This window comes from Ctenocephalides felis, unplaced genomic scaffold (genome assembly GCF_003426905.1).
Source record: "Ctenocephalides felis isolate EL2017-DRISC unplaced genomic scaffold, ASM342690v1 CF-g0.4_SCAFFOLD_01170, whole genome shotgun sequence".
Lineage (NCBI taxonomy): Eukaryota > Metazoa > Arthropoda > Insecta > Siphonaptera > Pulicidae > Ctenocephalides > Ctenocephalides felis.
Genome location: NW_020537324.1, coordinates 65,507,347 through 65,525,242, shown reverse-complemented (window position 1 = coordinate 65,525,242; position 17,896 = coordinate 65,507,347). Strand labels below are relative to the sequence as shown.

The following is a 17,896-nucleotide window of genomic DNA, read 5'->3' as shown; positions in this document are numbered from 1 at the left end:
GTTCGTTGAAGTCCAAGGATGGTTGTTACGGCGAGAAAAAATCGAATAATTGCCCTAAAACCCTAAAAACAACCCTTTTCTTTTTTAATCGAGTAGGCAACGAACTTTGTAGAAAAAACAATGTTCTATGTCATGACATTTTGTGTAGTTTTTGATAATCTAATTTTTAATATATAAAGTTGTCAAATATCTCCCTTCCGTTTTTTTGCTCTAAGGCAAAAGAGATATTTGACAACCTAATATTTATACAGACATAGAAATCTCTTTCCATTAATTAACGAGCTATATTGGCAGCCAAACCCATTGATGTAAATGAATTAAATTTCAAAATTCAAGAACAAATTACAGGCGAATCAGTTGATTCGGCAACTAACCAAGACGATCCACCGAAGTTTTTAAACTCGCTGGATTTGGTAGGATTGTCACCTCACAATCTTCAATTAAAGGTTGGATCGGCAATTATAATGTTGCGAAATATCGACCAACCGCGCCTTTGCAAGGGCACAAGGTTAGCGATAAAAAAAACTACCAAACAACGTGATGGAAGCAACTATATTGAAAGGATAGTATAACGCAACGTGCATCCCAATGATTCCGACTAAGGTGCCATTTGAGATTAAACGACTACAGTTTCCAGTGCGTTTATGGTATCATTAAGTGTTTGTGGTATTAATTTGGAAAACCCATGTTTCTCACATGGAAAATTGTACTTTGTCTGTTCCCGTATAGGAAAACCATCAGATTTGTTTGTCTATGCGCCAGGAAATCAAACAAAAAACATCGTTGATCACAAAGCACTACAATGAAAATTGAACTGATTTTTAACTTCCCGAAGGAGAAGTTTATGTTTTCATCAAAAAATCCGATTCGCTAATTTTATGTTTTCTCGACGTTTCAAGCCATTCTGAATCGAATGAGACCAAATTTGGAAAAAGTATGTGTGTGTGTGTGTATGTGTGTGTGTGTGTGTGTGTATGTGAACAGATTTTTTGCCGTAAATCGACGTTTTCTCAAAAATGACTGGACCGATTTTAAAAATTTAAAAGCCATTCGATGTATCTCGATGAGGACTATCGTCTCTGAGTTTTGTGCGGCGATCGGCCGGGCCGTTTCGTTGTAAATTGCAGAAAAGTGAAAAAATTTTCGCTCACGTTTTAGCCCGCAATTCTAAATCGATTCTGAAAATTCAAAAACCATTCGATAGATATTGGTTGGGAATCGTGCTGATTAGTTTTTGGTAAAGATCGGCCGAGCCGTTTTCTTGTAATAACGTTTAAAAAAAAAAAAAATCGACGATTTTTATGATTTTTTTTTTAACGGTAGATACCATAGTTTTCTAGGTCATACTAAAATATTACGGCCCTACGACAACTCGTTTAGCTTTAAAAATTCGTCAAAGTTTGCAAAAATTGGTATAGTTTTTTTGACATTTGTCAAAATTAGACTTTTGATCGACGTTTTCTCAAAAGCGCCTGAACCGATTTCAGAAATTTAAAAGCCATTTGATGTATTTCGGTGAGGACTATCGTTTGTGCGACGATCTGCCAAGCCGTTTCTTTGCAATTTAAAAAAAAGTGTTGAACTTTTCGTCCATATTTAAGCTCATCCTACCGAATCGATTTTAAAAAATCAAAAACTGTTCGAAAGATATTAGTTGGGAATGGTACTGATTAATTTTAGGTGAAAATCTACCGAGCCGTTTTCTTGTAATTAACTGTTGAAAAAAAGTGTAAAATTTTCGTCCTCATTTAAGCTCATCCTACCGAACCGATTTTTAAAAATCAAAAACTGTTCGAAAGATATTAGTTGGAAATGGTACTGATTAATTTTAGGTGAAAATCTACCGAGCCGTTTTCTTGTAATTAACTGTTGAAAAAAAGTGTTAAATTTTCGTCCACATTTAAGCTCATCCTTCCAAACCGATTTTAAAAAATCAAAAACTGTTCGAAAGATATTAGTTGGGAATGGTACTGATTAATTTTAGGTGAAAATCTACCGAGCCGTTTTCTTGTAATTAACTGTTGAAAAAAAAAGTTAAATTTTCGTCCACATTAAGCTCATCCTACCGAACCGATTTTAAAAAATCAAAAACTGTTCGAAAGATATTAGTTGGGAATGGTACTGATTAATTTTAGGTGAAAATCTACCGAGCCGTTTTCTTGTAATGAACTGTTGAAAAAAAAATTTAAGACGATTTTCATGGAACTTTTTTTTGGCGATATACATCATGGTCTTATAGAACTTACTGTAATATTACGGCATTACGACAAGTAGTTTAATTTTAAAAATTCGTCAAACTTTACTAAAATTATTATCGTTTTTTAAAGTAGGATTGATGAAGTATATTATTTACACTTTTTTTGATTAAGTCAATTATTTACACATATCGGGAAGTTCATGTAACTTGCCTCAAGGCTAAATACCAAACCAACTAGTTGAAGTATGGTTTACATGATTAAAATTACTTACTTTTAAATGCTTATAATGTTTTATTTAATTATTTTTAATTCACGCCGAATTATTACCAGGGTGACGGTTCTGTTCAGGATAATTTTTTGCAAAGAATAGAAAAAATGTGGAAACAAAACACCGCCACATTGCACATTTTTTTGACAGGACAAAGTCTGTCGGGTCGGCTAGTTTTTAAATATAACTAGTTTGTTTGTTGCAAGTATTTTTAAAAAATTTAATAAGTATTTTATTATCTATCATAGTCACCTATTGTTAAAAATTCCGTTAAAATGGCAGTGTAGTTACTTTTACACTGTTCGTAATATGAAAAGAAATTGTGCGTTTTTAAATAACTCGTACTTAACTTTTTATTGCACTGAAGTATAAAGTAGTAATACTGCGCACTTGCCAAACTATTTACTTTTTTGCTCAATACTATATCGATATTACATCTACTGGATCAACAACAAAATCACACATGAAATCTTGATTAGATATAAAAATACCTACAAACATACAAAGTTTTCAATACTGCACCTTTAACAATTAAACCATCAGCAAATTCGCATTAATATATTAATCATAAGGTCGTCACCTTTGTTGGAAGCGTCGAGGTGTGTCGGGGTACGGTCGAAGTCTCTTGGGGTTTCCTGCTTTCCACCTGTGGGGGGCGCGCGGTATGATAACAGTGCAAATTCAAAAGGCAGTTTGCTTGCTTTACCTGTGTGCCGGCACAGGTATTTATAATTGGGTCTGCCGCATGACGTGCGATGTTTTGATTTATGTGAGAATAGTTACGTGCTCGGTTTACAAATGGATCTCGACCGAGCAGACTTACTACGCAAATTCTGGATTGAATTGTGAGCTAAGGGTATTTGTTATCGGATTCGAACTAATTGATAATTGATACTAAGTAGAATAAAATAATTATGATAGTAATAAAATATTGAATAAAATGATATAAAAAAATTGTAACTTTTTGTTTTTTAATAAAAATATACTTTATTTAATATATCTATGTACATTATAATTTTTGAATACATGTACATCTAACTTATTTTTATTTGCCCTTGATTTTAATGTAAACGAAATTGCAAATTTCAAATCTGCTTGATATGTCGTATGTGTCGTGATGTATGTTGTTTGGTATTGGTATGCTTATAATGCTAATATTATATATTGGGATGCTGAATGGGATATTTATCTCGATGATGCATTTAATATAGCTCAACAATCACGTTACGACAATCAACAAGTTACGAGCACTATTCTTCATCTTGATAACTAGATGCAACAGATAGCATTCTTGTTTGAATTTTTATTCATAAGCATAACACAGCAATTGATGATCGTGTTCAACTAGTTGATTTTTTATTTAATTAACTTCCCGTAGGGTAAGTTATTGTAATCGTCCAAAAATCGAAATTGAAAATTCTTACATTTCTTAACGTTTTGAAGGTTTCTGAACATTTTGGCATATCTCAGAAAAAATGGATATGTGTATATGTATGGATACAATTTTCCAGTCACGTTTTCGGGCTTTCGATTCCTATTGATAGGGAGATGTGCTGATCAGTTTTTGGCAAAGGCAGGTCCAGCGGTTACGGAGATAAAGAGCAAAAAGTGCAGAAAAAAGAAATCGAGTTTTCAAGAGAACGGAGCACCCGGTTTGAATGATCTAAAAAACATTCAATTTGTAATGATTGGGAGAAGAGATGATTAGTTTTTAGCAAAGGCAGGCCCAGCCATTTCGAAGATAAACAGCTAAATGTGCAAAAAATGGCAGTTTTATGAGAGAACTAAGCGTCCGATTCAAATGATTCAAAGAACTTTCTGCTTGTTTTAACAAAATAATGGATTTCGTAAAAAAATTGTTTTGTTTCATTTTTTTTTTGCAATTTTAGTTGATTTTTTATATACTTGATTTCTTAATATTTTTGCGCTTGATCGAATCTAATTCAGTTCAGTGTAAAATACTTAAAACTTTACAACATTCAACTTTAATTAAACGACGGAAAACTTTTATGTCAATGCAAAAAATAAATGCAAACAGAGTGAATTCTAATTAAAGAAAACCATTTACCAGGTTTTAAATTCAAGAGAGAATCACAAAATAAAAACTTTCATGTTGCGGAGTTATATAAAAACTGTTAATCCGCAGAGTTAATCTGGTGACAGATTCTCGGCACGTTGGTAAATAAAAGTTAATTAACAATTATAATATTATTTTTATCGTGATATTTTGTTTACTTGATCTTGTTTTTATATGATGCTTATGTATTTAATAATTGTTATAAAACTAATAGAATCTCAAATTAAAAAGCCTTTTATGTGTATAGTAGCAATATCACAATTAGTGAGGCGATTGTGTGTTTTTTTTATAATAACCATCGAAAATGAAAAATAACTATATATCACACTACTAAAATAACTATATATCACATTTACCAACTATTACTCGTTGGTAAGTGGCTAGAGCGGCAGATTCCGGGTTCGATTCTGCTTCGAGCAATTTGATGTCAAGCAGTAGTGCCATCCGTTTTCACTTGGAAATATAGGTAGTAATATGTTTCCAAGTGAAAAGTAGTCCTTATCTGACATTGATAAATCAATAAAACATTTAGCAGATTACAGAAATCGTGGTAATTTATTTTAAATTTTATTTATTTTTTATAATATACAAATGTAGGTTTTGAGACAACTTTTAGGGTGCTATTTTAAGGTATTTACAGACTTACAGCTGGGTATCTCGAATTCCGAGGTGAACTTACTATAATGACTGAATTATACCTAGGATTTATGGATGGCAACCAAAACAGTTGTTTCAACTCTATGTGATGGATGTTGAATAATACAATTCTTGTAGTCTTGGTAAACATTATGCCACTACTGCTTGATATCACTCTGTCCAAGAAAGGTATCAAACTTGCGACATCAAATAAAAATCCCATAGCTCAAACTCCTAATCCTAATAATTAAGAAAAATTTACAGATAATAATTTAGGTAATTGTAAAAATTTAGGTTAATTTTAAATTGTAAACCTAAATTAGGTAATTAGGTAAAAAGAAAGATAATTGAGATTTGTCAATTGCAATGCATGCAAAATATGTCTCAGGTCACCATAATAAATAAAAATTTATCTCTTATTTGCTAAATAATATTTTTCTTATACATTTTTCTCTCACCTCGGATTCCTGTTTTAAAATTTAAATTCGATTGTGATACCTGTGTACCGACTGCGGGAGTTCAAAGAGCGTCGCCTCTATCAAAATTCCATTAGTTGTTTAACTTTTCAATTACCTTTCCGAGTGAGGACACTAATTGGACAACGATTATACAATCAGTCGCGGAAGTACTTTACTTTACAGAAGGGAAGCGAAACAAAATGCTTGATAAAGAAATTTGATGACATTCGCTCCGCCCTGAAAACATCTTGTCAAGAGAAAGGCCTTTCTTAATTCATAATTGTAATAGAACATAATTGGTAACAACAAGAGGAGTTTTATCCGTTTAAATTTGATTTGGAAATTGAGCAATGTTATAAGAGTTACATAAATGGGACTAAATTTATCTTTGCTACTATTTTAGATTTTGTTTGAATGTATGCATATTTTACCTGGTTAGATACCCGCCTCGGGCAGCCTAATGCAAATTAGTGGTGACTAGAGTCTATACAAAAACCGATATTTCAGAAAACCGAATTTTATATATAAAATAAGATTTTCGAATTTTATATAAAAAATCAATTTTTTGTACAATATTCTGTAATAACAAAAAAAAAAATTATTGACAAATTTGGTGTGACTTAAAACAGTTTTTGACTGAATTTATTTAATGTTCAATTTTATGAATAGTAAAAAAAAATATTTTAATTTTAATTAGTAGAACAAAGAAATAATAGTTTATCTGGATTAAATTAATTATGAAAATGATTATGGATACCCGCCTCGGGCAGCCTAATGCAAATTAGTGGTGACTAGAGTCTATACAAAAACCGATATTTCAGAAAACCGAATTTTATATATAAAATAAGATTTTCGAATTTTATATAAAAAATCAATTTTTTGTACAACATTCTATAATAACAAAAAAAAAATTATTGGCAAATTTGGTGTGACTTAAAATAGTTTTTGACTGAATTTATTTAATGTTCAATTTTATGAATAGTAAACAAATTTATTTTAATTTTAATTAGTAGAACAAAGAAATAATAGTTTATCTGGATTAAATTAATTATGAAAATGATTATTCATTATTCATGCACCATTTTCGCATATGACAATAAAATATTTTTATGATAGTGAAAGAAAAGAATTCGAATTATAGAAAATAATTAATTTTTAAATAAAAAACTTATAACTTTTATTTAAATTTAAAAAAAAAATAGATACATACTGGTTAATGTAGATTTTAGTTCTAAAAACAATTAAACTAAACCCCGAATTTATTTATTCTATTCCGAACAATTTTAGTTAATTAATTTCAAATTTTTAATTATTTTGTGGTTTAATGAAATATGATTGCTAAACGTTGAGGACATCTGCCGATTTGTTATTTAGAAGTGTCCTTTGTCTACTCACAAAATTTTCCGAAATTACTCTCTCACCTGCAACCGAAGTAGACTTAATCGTTTTTAAAGCATGATATAATAATTCTGAAGATTTTATTCTTTTATTTGTACCTTCTAGGGCTGAAAACTCTTTTTGAAAGTTTGAGTAGAGAAATTAACTCCTTCAACAAGAAGTTATTGGTCTAAATTAATATATCCATTGATATAATAATCTAAATTAATATATACATTAGCCAAAAGATAACTCAGAACCTTTCTGAAAACTATAACAGACTGATGTGATACTAAAATTTATCGAACCGGTATAATTCCAAATATCAAAACTCTTGCTTCGATCTAGTATATTAGTCATTTTCCATTTATACAGTAAAAACCGATTTTTTAGCTGAACCCGGTTTTCAAATTTCATAATTCTGAAAACCGTCAAATCCTAGTGGTGACTTTGGTTTGACCAGGAAAATTATTTAATTATATTATATATAGATACTGCCGAATTAAAACGGTGATAAATATATGAAAATTGATAAAAATATCGGGTAGAGTTAATGATATGCATTGTTAGTCTGAACTTAGATTCAACAGATTTTTTATATAACCTCTATCTAAGCGCTAAATCAAATTAATACTTATTCCAACTCTGCTGATAAATATTAGGTATAGCCTTTGTAAAAACGTGCTCATAAAATTTGTATTTGGCATTGGGTAAATAATTTAGCTTTCAGTTTGGAAAACTCCTCACAATTCAAACTGAGACAGTAGGTGTGTTTGCCTCATATAAGGTAACGCGGACGGATGATTAGAAAAAATAGTTAATAGGCATATTTCTATTCTGATAGTTTTTAGTACCAAGAAAGAAGCGTTTAATAGTATATTTTGGGCCCGTAGGTAAGCGGTTAAAAGCGACGTGACTCAATTGAGAGATCCCGGGTTCGATACCCACTTCGAGCACGATTTTTACTTGGAAATATAGATAGCAATATGTTTTCAATTGAATATAGCCCTCACCCGGAATAGCTGCACCAATAAAAAGTTAGCCCTATTAGATAAATTCTAATAATAAAATCATCAAATATAGATCGATTAACCATTGGGTTATAAAATGAAATGGTTGTGAATTTTATATCGAATGGAAAAACAACTACTGAGTTGCTTTTTCCAACATGCCCTTGTAGTATACAATGTCCCTTTTCGGCCGACTATTGTAAATTCATCAAATTTATTGAATGTCCTTTACTGGACAGTTGTAAATAAAAGAGATAATAAAAGAAGCATTGGGTTATCATCTAATCATACGAAGTAATGAGAAGTTTTAGCCCAATAACTTATAAGACGTGAGGATTTGATTGCTGTCAGAATAAAAATAGAAAAAAAAACAGTCTATTTTACCAAAGAATAAATCCCTAAATTCAATATAAATAACAATGTTAGCATAAGCTAATTGTATTGATAATCTATTACCTTATCATCAATCTATAGCATTTATAACTTGGTAGATATAAAGCCCCGAATTAGTTATCAAAATTGTCTATAACATATATCTTCATTTAAAAGCTAGGAAATTATGAGAAAAACTGAAAAAAAGTATATTCCATAACACGTTCCATCTTTTTATTTCAGCAATTCTCGATTCGCTGTGCAATAACTTTCTTCCTCTGAACGTCTCTGCGATACTGTATCTGATGAACTACGAGCAATACGGTCGCAGTACGGCTTCCGCTCAATACTTCCTCCAGCTGGCAGGATACCTGGGGATACCGGTAATAGCATGGAATGCCGACAATTCAGGACTCGGTGAGTAACAGAATTAACAATTTAGAAACTGAAGTAAACGGATGATACATTAATTAGATTATGTGAATGATATCTTATCTATGCTGATATGTGTTTTTTTAATTTTAACACGTCGATATACCCTGCTTCTTTTCTGGTGCGGCTGTCGATAGTGACATCTTTATTTAAAATCTACCCCCAAATTATCACCATACTGGAAGCAACTAGTTAAAGGGCGTCATAGACATACACTACGCGAACTGCTAGTATATGCTATCCGTTGAATATAGTGCTTAAACATAGAAGGGTATGTGACGCCACATGTCTGAGAGAACATTGCCGACGACAATCGCCGACTCTCCTTATAACTTTATACGGAACTTTATACTGATCTATCCATAGATGTAATCAGAATCCTTTTTATTTTGCAAAAAAAAAACGATGTAATTTTTTTTAAGAATAATCCAAACTATTTTTTTCTACTGTCTCTTAAAATAAACTGTTTTATATTCTTGAAGTAAAACTTCTTTAGGCGCGACTAGGGTGTAAATCCGAACAAATGCAAAGGAAGTGCGTTACGGCAGAGTCGAATGCCAATGATTCGTCATTCGTCTTTCGTTGTATGCGTACCGGAATCAACGTTGTATGCATACCTGCATCAACGTTGTATTTGTACCGATATCAACAAGGAAATTGACATAGATTAACATTTTAAACTTACACCATAGTACAAATCTTGATTTAATAAAAAATGCCTAAATCAGAAAAATATTTTATTCTTGAAAACAATAAAACAAATTAAACATTGATTAGAAATTATTTCTTTATTAATCGTAGTTTCTATAAATCTTTGAAGTTATTAAAATGAAAAATATTTTTAGGCAAGGCAGATATTACATCTGTTCAAAGAATGAGATTATACCGCCAGCAAAAAAGTTAAAAAAATACAAGCAGTCAATGAATGTATGCTAATTTTAATTACATGAAGTTCTTCAAACACAATTACATGATGAGAGAAGTTGCGAAAATAATATTTGTTTAGGCGTTTTTTAACATAATCCACTGTGTGAACGAATATTATAGAATTCATTAATCAGCAATTACTTCATTTCTCTAATGAAGGTTCATTTCTAAATGCTAATTACAATGACAAATCGATCATGTCATATTTGAAGTATGACTTTAATTACATTATTGTTTTTAAATGTTATACATATTTTTAATGCTACTATATACTATATAATGGTTGACACTAATAAATGTGTGCATCACGAGTGTTACCATATTACTAATAAACATTATTCAAAATTGTTACATGATATATTTATTTTTACTTAACTTAAATTTGCTACTTTGTACAGTAGCAAATAATTTTTACATCAATCGCGTGTGATCCTTACGCACACTCTTTTTTTACATGTAAATGTACTGATCTAAAATATGTAATGAAGTAGTATAATATCTTAGGGTGACTTATGTACCGATCCACAATTATATTATGTTGTTCTACTATATAAATATACAAAATTATATCAAAATTAGAAAAAACAATATAGATCCAAAAAAACCGCTGTCAACGTATTAAAGTAAAACGTTTCCGGTGGTCAGAACTAGGTCTAAACCCATTTCGACCAACTTTATATCAAGCAGTAATGTATCAGATTATGCATACATTAAATATTGTGGAAAAATCATTTAGAGGGCATTACTGCAATATATAACATATGCGTTTTAGGAAACAGATCTAATAAAAATCTTATCAGATAGACAAAAGTCAACTTGTGCATTGAATTCTAGTAACACTAGGCTAATCATTCACATAAGCTGATGCAAAATCTAAATACATCTATTATTTTTTGAATGATTGCATATCAAATTTTATTCATAACTATATATGTATTATAACTTAATAAACATTAAATAATTTATTTATCATATTGATGTTCAAATCAAATCAATAGATTAGAAAAAACGTATCTTAAGGCTCTTATGATTATTCATAACAAAATTTAACCAGAGGTTGTAATAAAAAGATCTTCGTGCTTGATTGAATATATTCGTATGTTTTCTCATAAAACTCAGTCGGTCTGAAAATACAATTTCAGAGGATATTTGGGTCAAATATAAAAGAACCATAACCGAGCCTTAAGCATAGTTTTGTTATTTTTTAATTTGAATATATTTCAATAACTCAAAATTCAAAAAGTTTTACAACAGGCTATAAAATTATTTCTAATATTAATGTTCACATGTTGAAAATATTACGATAGTTTTTCAACAGTGTGCCAACAAGCCATTTTTACATACTAAATATCAACGGCTACTTTAAAATAAGCAACGCCATCTTTTTGAAAAATTCAGGATCACGAATACCGATATCGAATTCATTGATCATTTATTTACCTATTTCCACCAGAAGTGGCAGCTCCATATAAATAAATTGCAATGAATTCAAAATGTCTTTTCTCTTTGCAAGTTCCAGAAGTACACATTCCGGATAGATAACTTGTGAAATGTGGCATTATTGTGTAATGTTTAAAATTTTGGTATTTTTTATCTGTTAAAATTTGCAAATTACTGCTTTCAACTATATACGATGTTTTTCTAAATATTAATCATTTTCATGGAAATTACATACCATGTTGCAAAATGTCGACAATATAGTCTGAATTTATTATTTTTGTATGATCAATTTACCATGTGAGACATTTTAATAAGGTAATTTGTATTGTAGGTCATATTTTTATATGATTTAAACTTAGCTATAAATTCGTAGTTTTAACATAATTTATATAATTTTTTTTTTTTTTTTTTTTTTTATTTCTCTTTATTGAATTACAAACTGTCTTTATAAAAAGGAAGACATTCAGTAATTTCGATGATAAATGAAATATTAAAACTTAGTTCTAAAAGGTTACCCAGTAGTAAACCTTTTCAATTTTGATATTTTGAATTTAAAAATTGAAAATACAATGATTATATAGAGTAAACTTAAAAATAAAAAGATCTATGAGGTAAATGAGTATAAATTGTGAATTATAACAACAAATAAAAAAGACATAACTAATAAACTAAACATAACATAAAAATAAATAAACATATAAATAAACAACTAAATAAGTAGTACTTCTAATTGGAATGAATATATTATATATTATGTGGAGGTCAATATGTCGGATCCGTCGAGGGGGCGTTTTCTTTTTAGCCGTTCAATGCCGTGCGACTTCAATAAATTCTTGGCCAGAATATTTGGATGGTTTTGTACTCTGCTCTTATATTTTTGACTAATTAATTTAATTTCTTCATCAATAGTATTTATGTTTAGGTCTTGATGGACTAACCAGTTTGGTGTGTATTTGGGGGCGTTTAGTATTTGTTTCAAAAATTTGTTTTGGAATCTTTGTATAATTGCAATATTAGATTTACGCGCTGATTTATATAATTTAACAATTATTAATATATCGAATCATATAAGTAATGGAACTCATATTCTAGTTGCAGTATTACGCAATGGAATAATATTTTTAGATACACTCCCATAACGTCGTCAATAACTTTTATCATTTTCATGAGCAACATTCAAGTGCATCATAATAAAAATAAATGTAAATAAAATAATCATTTCTATAATAATGTCACTGCATTTCTACTCCGCGTTTTCTTCAATAATCAGAACACACGACAAAATAGCACTAGAAAGATACTTGCACATAGCTCGAATGCTACTTCAATTATAATTTTGATTTTCAATTTTGATAAGCTAAATCTAGGAAACTCTTTATGACTAGTCAGTACGTATTCTGAGATCGTGTTTTTGATAATGTTCTTGCGCATTTCATTCAATTTAACTCAAAGTAGAAAATTGATAACCTGGAGACATTGAAATTGTTGGTATGATAGCATAAGCTAAATCACTTCTGTTTTGTTTCAATTAAAAATCGTAAAATTTTGTTTATTTTAGTACAATCAGTAACTTGGGTGAATATATTTAAATGCCTTATTTAGTCCATTGTATATACCTACTACTGATCACATGGTGAACCATATTGATCAACGAACAAAATAGTTCACTTTTAGGTCAAGCATAAAATGGTATCTAACTTTATTCTATTTACTTTTTTTTAACTAATCTATGATGTACAAATATAATAAAAATGTAGACTGAATATTCTAATAATTCATAACAGAACAAAGATATTAAATTTAAGACAGAACCAAACATTTTAAATTAATCCATAAACATTTTCTAATATACTATTTTAAATTTTTGTACAGTCATCACTAAAAATTATTGGATACATAAATAAATAAATTTTAGATATTTTTATGAATTTAAGATTTGAATTTTTATATGTAAAAAAATGGCTCATATAGTAATAATTATTTTTTTCTGAAACTTTATTTTTTTTGTTTGAGTTGAGTCGTTTTTCCTAACATGCCCTTGTAGTATACAATGACCCTTCTCGGCCGACTAATGTAAATTCATCTAATTTATTGAATGTCCTTTACTGGACAGTTGTAAATAAAAGAGATAATAAAAAAAGTGCAAATCAATTTGTTGTCGTATTTTCAGAATATCCCAAAATATAAATTTTGTGTAAATGATTAACGTACAAAAATGTGCGTTTGGCAATTTTTTTATTTGTAAACTGTTTAAAACACGATGATGTATTGACCCTGATCTTAAAACAATAAAACAAAGCATAACATCAGACTTGAATTGATTTTCATAAGAAATGAGAAAAATTGATTTTCATAAGAAATGACGTAAATTGGCTCTTATCCAGTCAGCACTCATCTCGTTTAAAATTTTCTGTAGAAAAATCTACTGTCTTACTAAAAATAATATCATTGGAGTTGATATTACGTATAAAATGATACTACATTATGCTTCAATTTATTGTAATTTATTTCAAAGATGAATACCTATGGAAAAAATAGTTTGATTTTTCATATATTAGTTATTTTATTCTAGTATATTCAATTTTTGCAAACTTCTTGTTGCACATCAGTGCTCGAGGGTTCTTTTTATTTGCAATTATATTTTGGATCTGCATTTTTGAATAAATGTATATAATTACTTTCTGATATCATGTTTCATGTAACATGCAGGATTTGATCTCAGTAGCTGCCCGAATATAAGTTGAATACTTGCTCAAAAACAATGATTTTATCTGTGATTGCCAAAATGCATACGTATTCAAAAACATCCCCATAGTTACAAAATTGGATTTGGATCTACGTACACGCAATAAAATAATGTCAAACCATCTAGAACATTTCGGCAATGGCTGTTGCGGTTTCCAATTACATTTGGTCAAATTCGCCAGAACGTTTCTGTGGCTTATGCATTCAGTGTATATATAATCCTACTTTGTCGGAATTCCTCTGAGCAAATCTGTGTATCTATGTGCAATGTAAAACTGAACAGACTAGATCAATATATTGCACTATAAACTGTTTATCTATCTACATCCATTGAGATAAAAGACAATAATCTGTGTCAATATGGAAAATCAATATCAGGAAAATAGGAATACAGTCAACCCTCGGTTTACACGGTACTCTGGATATACGGTTCCCATACTACGCGGAGCTAAAAATCCGACATCTCTCCGACTACATGGTTATTGTTCAGCAGCTCATAAGTTTCTTGCGAAACCTATGAGTGATTCTAGTAACTTGATATCAAAAGGGTATTAATGTAAGTTTTGATATCGCCTTTTATCTTTTAGACATGCCTGATTATATAGTAGCTCTCTAAGAACACGTTTGAACTGACTCCTGCGTCGCGCTAATTTTTGAATGAGGTGTCTATTAAAGTTTATACAAAAACCGACATTTCAGAAAACCGGTTTTCGAATTTTAATTTGACTAAAAAACCGGTTTTAACCGGTTTTCGAATTTTATATAGAAAATAAATTGTTGCTCGAATATTCTGCAATTTATCCGCAAATTTAGTGTAATTTAGAATAGTATTTGACTGAATTTATTTATTGTTCAATTTCATAGATAGCAAAACAAAATTATTTTAATTTTTATTAGTAGAACTAAAGAATAATAGTTTATCTTGATTAAATAACTTTGAAAATAATTATTCGTTATTCATGCATCATTTTCACATATAAGAATGAAAATATTTTTATGATAGTGAAAGGAAAGTTTTCGAATAAATAAAAATAATACATTTTTAAATAAAAAAAGATTAATTAAATAAAAATAATAAAAAATATTGGATACATGTTGATACATACTTGATAATATCAATTTTAGTTTTAAAAACAATTAAACTAAACTTTTATTTCTATTCCGACCAACTTTAATTAATTAATTTTAAACATTCTAGTTGATTTTTGTTTAATAAAATATGATTTAAAAAAATTGAGAACGTCTATCGAATTGCTACTTAAACGTGTCCTTTGTTTACTCACAAAATTTCCTGAAATAGAAAATACTCTCATACTTGCGACCAAATCATGCTTAATTGTTTTTAAATCCTGATATAATAATTCTATGTTTTTTGTTGTTGAATTTGTAGCTTCTAGGGTTTAAAACTCTTTTTTTAAGTTTGAGTAGAGGAAGTTATATCTTCAAGAAGTTAAACTGATTTAAATTAATACATACACTGGTATAAAAATATCAATTATAATCATAATATTAATATATACATTAGTCAAAAGCTAACACAAAACCATTCTGGGAACCATTGCAGACTGATAAGATTCCAAATGCTATTGAACCGATATGATTTCAAGAATCAAATCGCTTTCATCTATCTTTTATATTTGGCTATATTTGTCATTTTCCATTCATACAGTGAAAACCTACTTTTTTCACTAAAAAACCGGTTTTCGAAATCCATAATTTTCACAAAAAAAACGGTTTTTAAAACCGGTTTTTGAAAACCGACAAACCCTAGTGTCTATGTCATACATGTCGTTTCGTCCAAATTACTCCTACTGTAAGTTGGAAAAAATTGTGCGATTTGTACTAATTCTGAGTCTCTCATAGCGCGGTTCCCATACTGCACTATATAAGGTTTCATAGAACGCACTACGAATTAGCCTGAATTGTATGTTAAATACGAGTTTTTTATAGCACGATCCCCATACTGCACGCACTTACCGCGTAAAGCGAGAGTTTACTGTACATATTTTAACTTGTTTACAAAATGAGCATGTTTTCTATTGATTGAACGGCAACCTGATTGAATAGTTATATGAGAATCCAGTTGCCCTTAGTTCTAGTTAGTGTTTGTATCTAATTTAAAACGTTATAAGGTTCCTAAATGTATGATATCTTTACTCTTACTAACTGACCTATAAATTTTCCCTCAGAAACAACTTTTATCATTCTGTCCATCTCAAAATCAATCAGTCCATCAATATGTTATCTGTCTGTGTCTATTCTAGAACGTCGGGCCTCTCAATCGACGCTTCAGCTCCAATTAGCGCCTTCGATCGAACATCAGACTGCTGCCATGTTGAGCATCCTGGAAAGATACAAATGGCACCAGTTCTCGGTTGTGACATCGCAAATTGCCGGACACGATGACTTCATACAGGCAGTCAGGGAGAGAGTATCCGTCATGCAGGTAATAAAATACTTCTTTTTAAATAAATAATTGCTTTTTGAAAAATGTGTGATCAGTATGAAAAAAGATTTTTGAAGTAAATAAGCAATGCAACGAAAATTCGTTCCGCCACAAATTTATGCGTTAACTCATTGGTCATCGATATGATCATTCCAAACGATTTGATATAATTGGTACAAGTCTTCTTATCATCGTCTTTGTCAATTGCGAAAGGTCAAATGTCAACCTATAATTTAAGGTCATGTCATTAAATTCTAGATTTAATAAAAATAAAAAACGTAGTAGTACTTACAGATCATATTAAAATATTACGACCCTACGTCAAGTCGCTTAATTTTAAACATTCTTCAAATTAGTTGGTATCGTTTTTTTGGCATTTGTCAAAATTAGATCTTTCATTCACGTTTGCTAAAAAACGCCTGAACCAATTTCAGAAATTTAAAAGCCATTTGAAGTGTCTCAATGAGGAATATCGTTTGTCAGTTTTGTGCGACGATCTGCCTAGCCGTTTCTTTGTAATTTGGAAAAATGTTAAACTTTTTATTCACGTTTAAGCTCATATTACCAAATCAATTTAAAAAAATCAAAAACCGTTCAAAAGATATTAGTTCGGAATGATACTGATTAGTTTTAAGTGAAAATCTACCAAGCCGTTTTCATGTAATTAACGGTTGAAAAAAAATTAAAACGATTCGTATGGAACTTTTTTGGCGATATATACCATGGTCTTATAGAACTTACTGAAATATTACGGTCTTACGACAAGTAGTTTAATATTAAAAATTCATCAAAGTTTGAAAAACTTAGTATAGTTTTTTTGACGTTTGTTAAAATTAAAATTAGACGATTTACATGGTATAACGATAGAGTACTTAGGTCTTAATAAACATACTAAACCATTAAAGACCTACTGAAACTGATTCAGTTATAAAAAGTATTGATTTTTAAAATTTTGCTTATAGAAAATACTCCAAGTTAATGTGTTTGTTCGTTTTCAATTATTTATAATGAATCCTCTCGAAATACTTTTAATCACTCACAAATTAATTTATTATTTATTGATTAAATCGATAATTTACATATATCGGAAAGTTTATATAACTTGTTTAATATTTTTTGAACAATTGTGATAAAGACGAATCAAAATAATGATATTTGTTTTATTAACTATACAGCATGGCTATCAAAATATGCAATTTTTAACTTCTATCAGAAATATTTTTTTCAACAAAATTGAGAAAGTTATGTGCATAAAAATCAATTAGCAAAGTATTATAAAAAAAATTGTTCCAAAATCTAACAAAATATGCTTAAAAACAAAATTTTATTTTAATACATAAATATACTTCTGTGTCTACAAAAATAAATGTCCACAATTTTGTACTGCCATCATCACAGTACGTTCCAAGTAATTACGCTACTGAGAACAAATCTTGTACTTTATTCTGAACATAAATTGCTCAAATTACGTCGTAAATGTCGTAAAATCTGAGACTAGTTTTATTTGATG

General features: G+C 29.6%; 1 protein-coding gene across 2 annotated transcripts in view; it reads left to right on the top strand.

The window, feature by feature from the left end:
* Window positions 1-17,896, top strand: part of LOC113368485 (glutamate receptor ionotropic, NMDA 2B) — a 172,809-nt gene that overhangs the window by 67,196 nt on the left and 87,717 nt on the right. The window contains exons 2-3 of one of the 2 annotated variants that reach the window (XM_026610035.1): window positions 8,640-8,813; window positions 16,205-16,386. In XM_026610035.1, the coding sequence (XP_026465820.1) occupies window positions 8,640-8,813; window positions 16,205-16,386 (356 nt within the window). Of the gene's footprint in view, window positions 1-8,639; window positions 8,814-11,379; window positions 11,511-16,204; window positions 16,387-17,896 lie in introns of those variants that run through there. The other variant, XM_026610034.1, reaches the window with a different exon arrangement.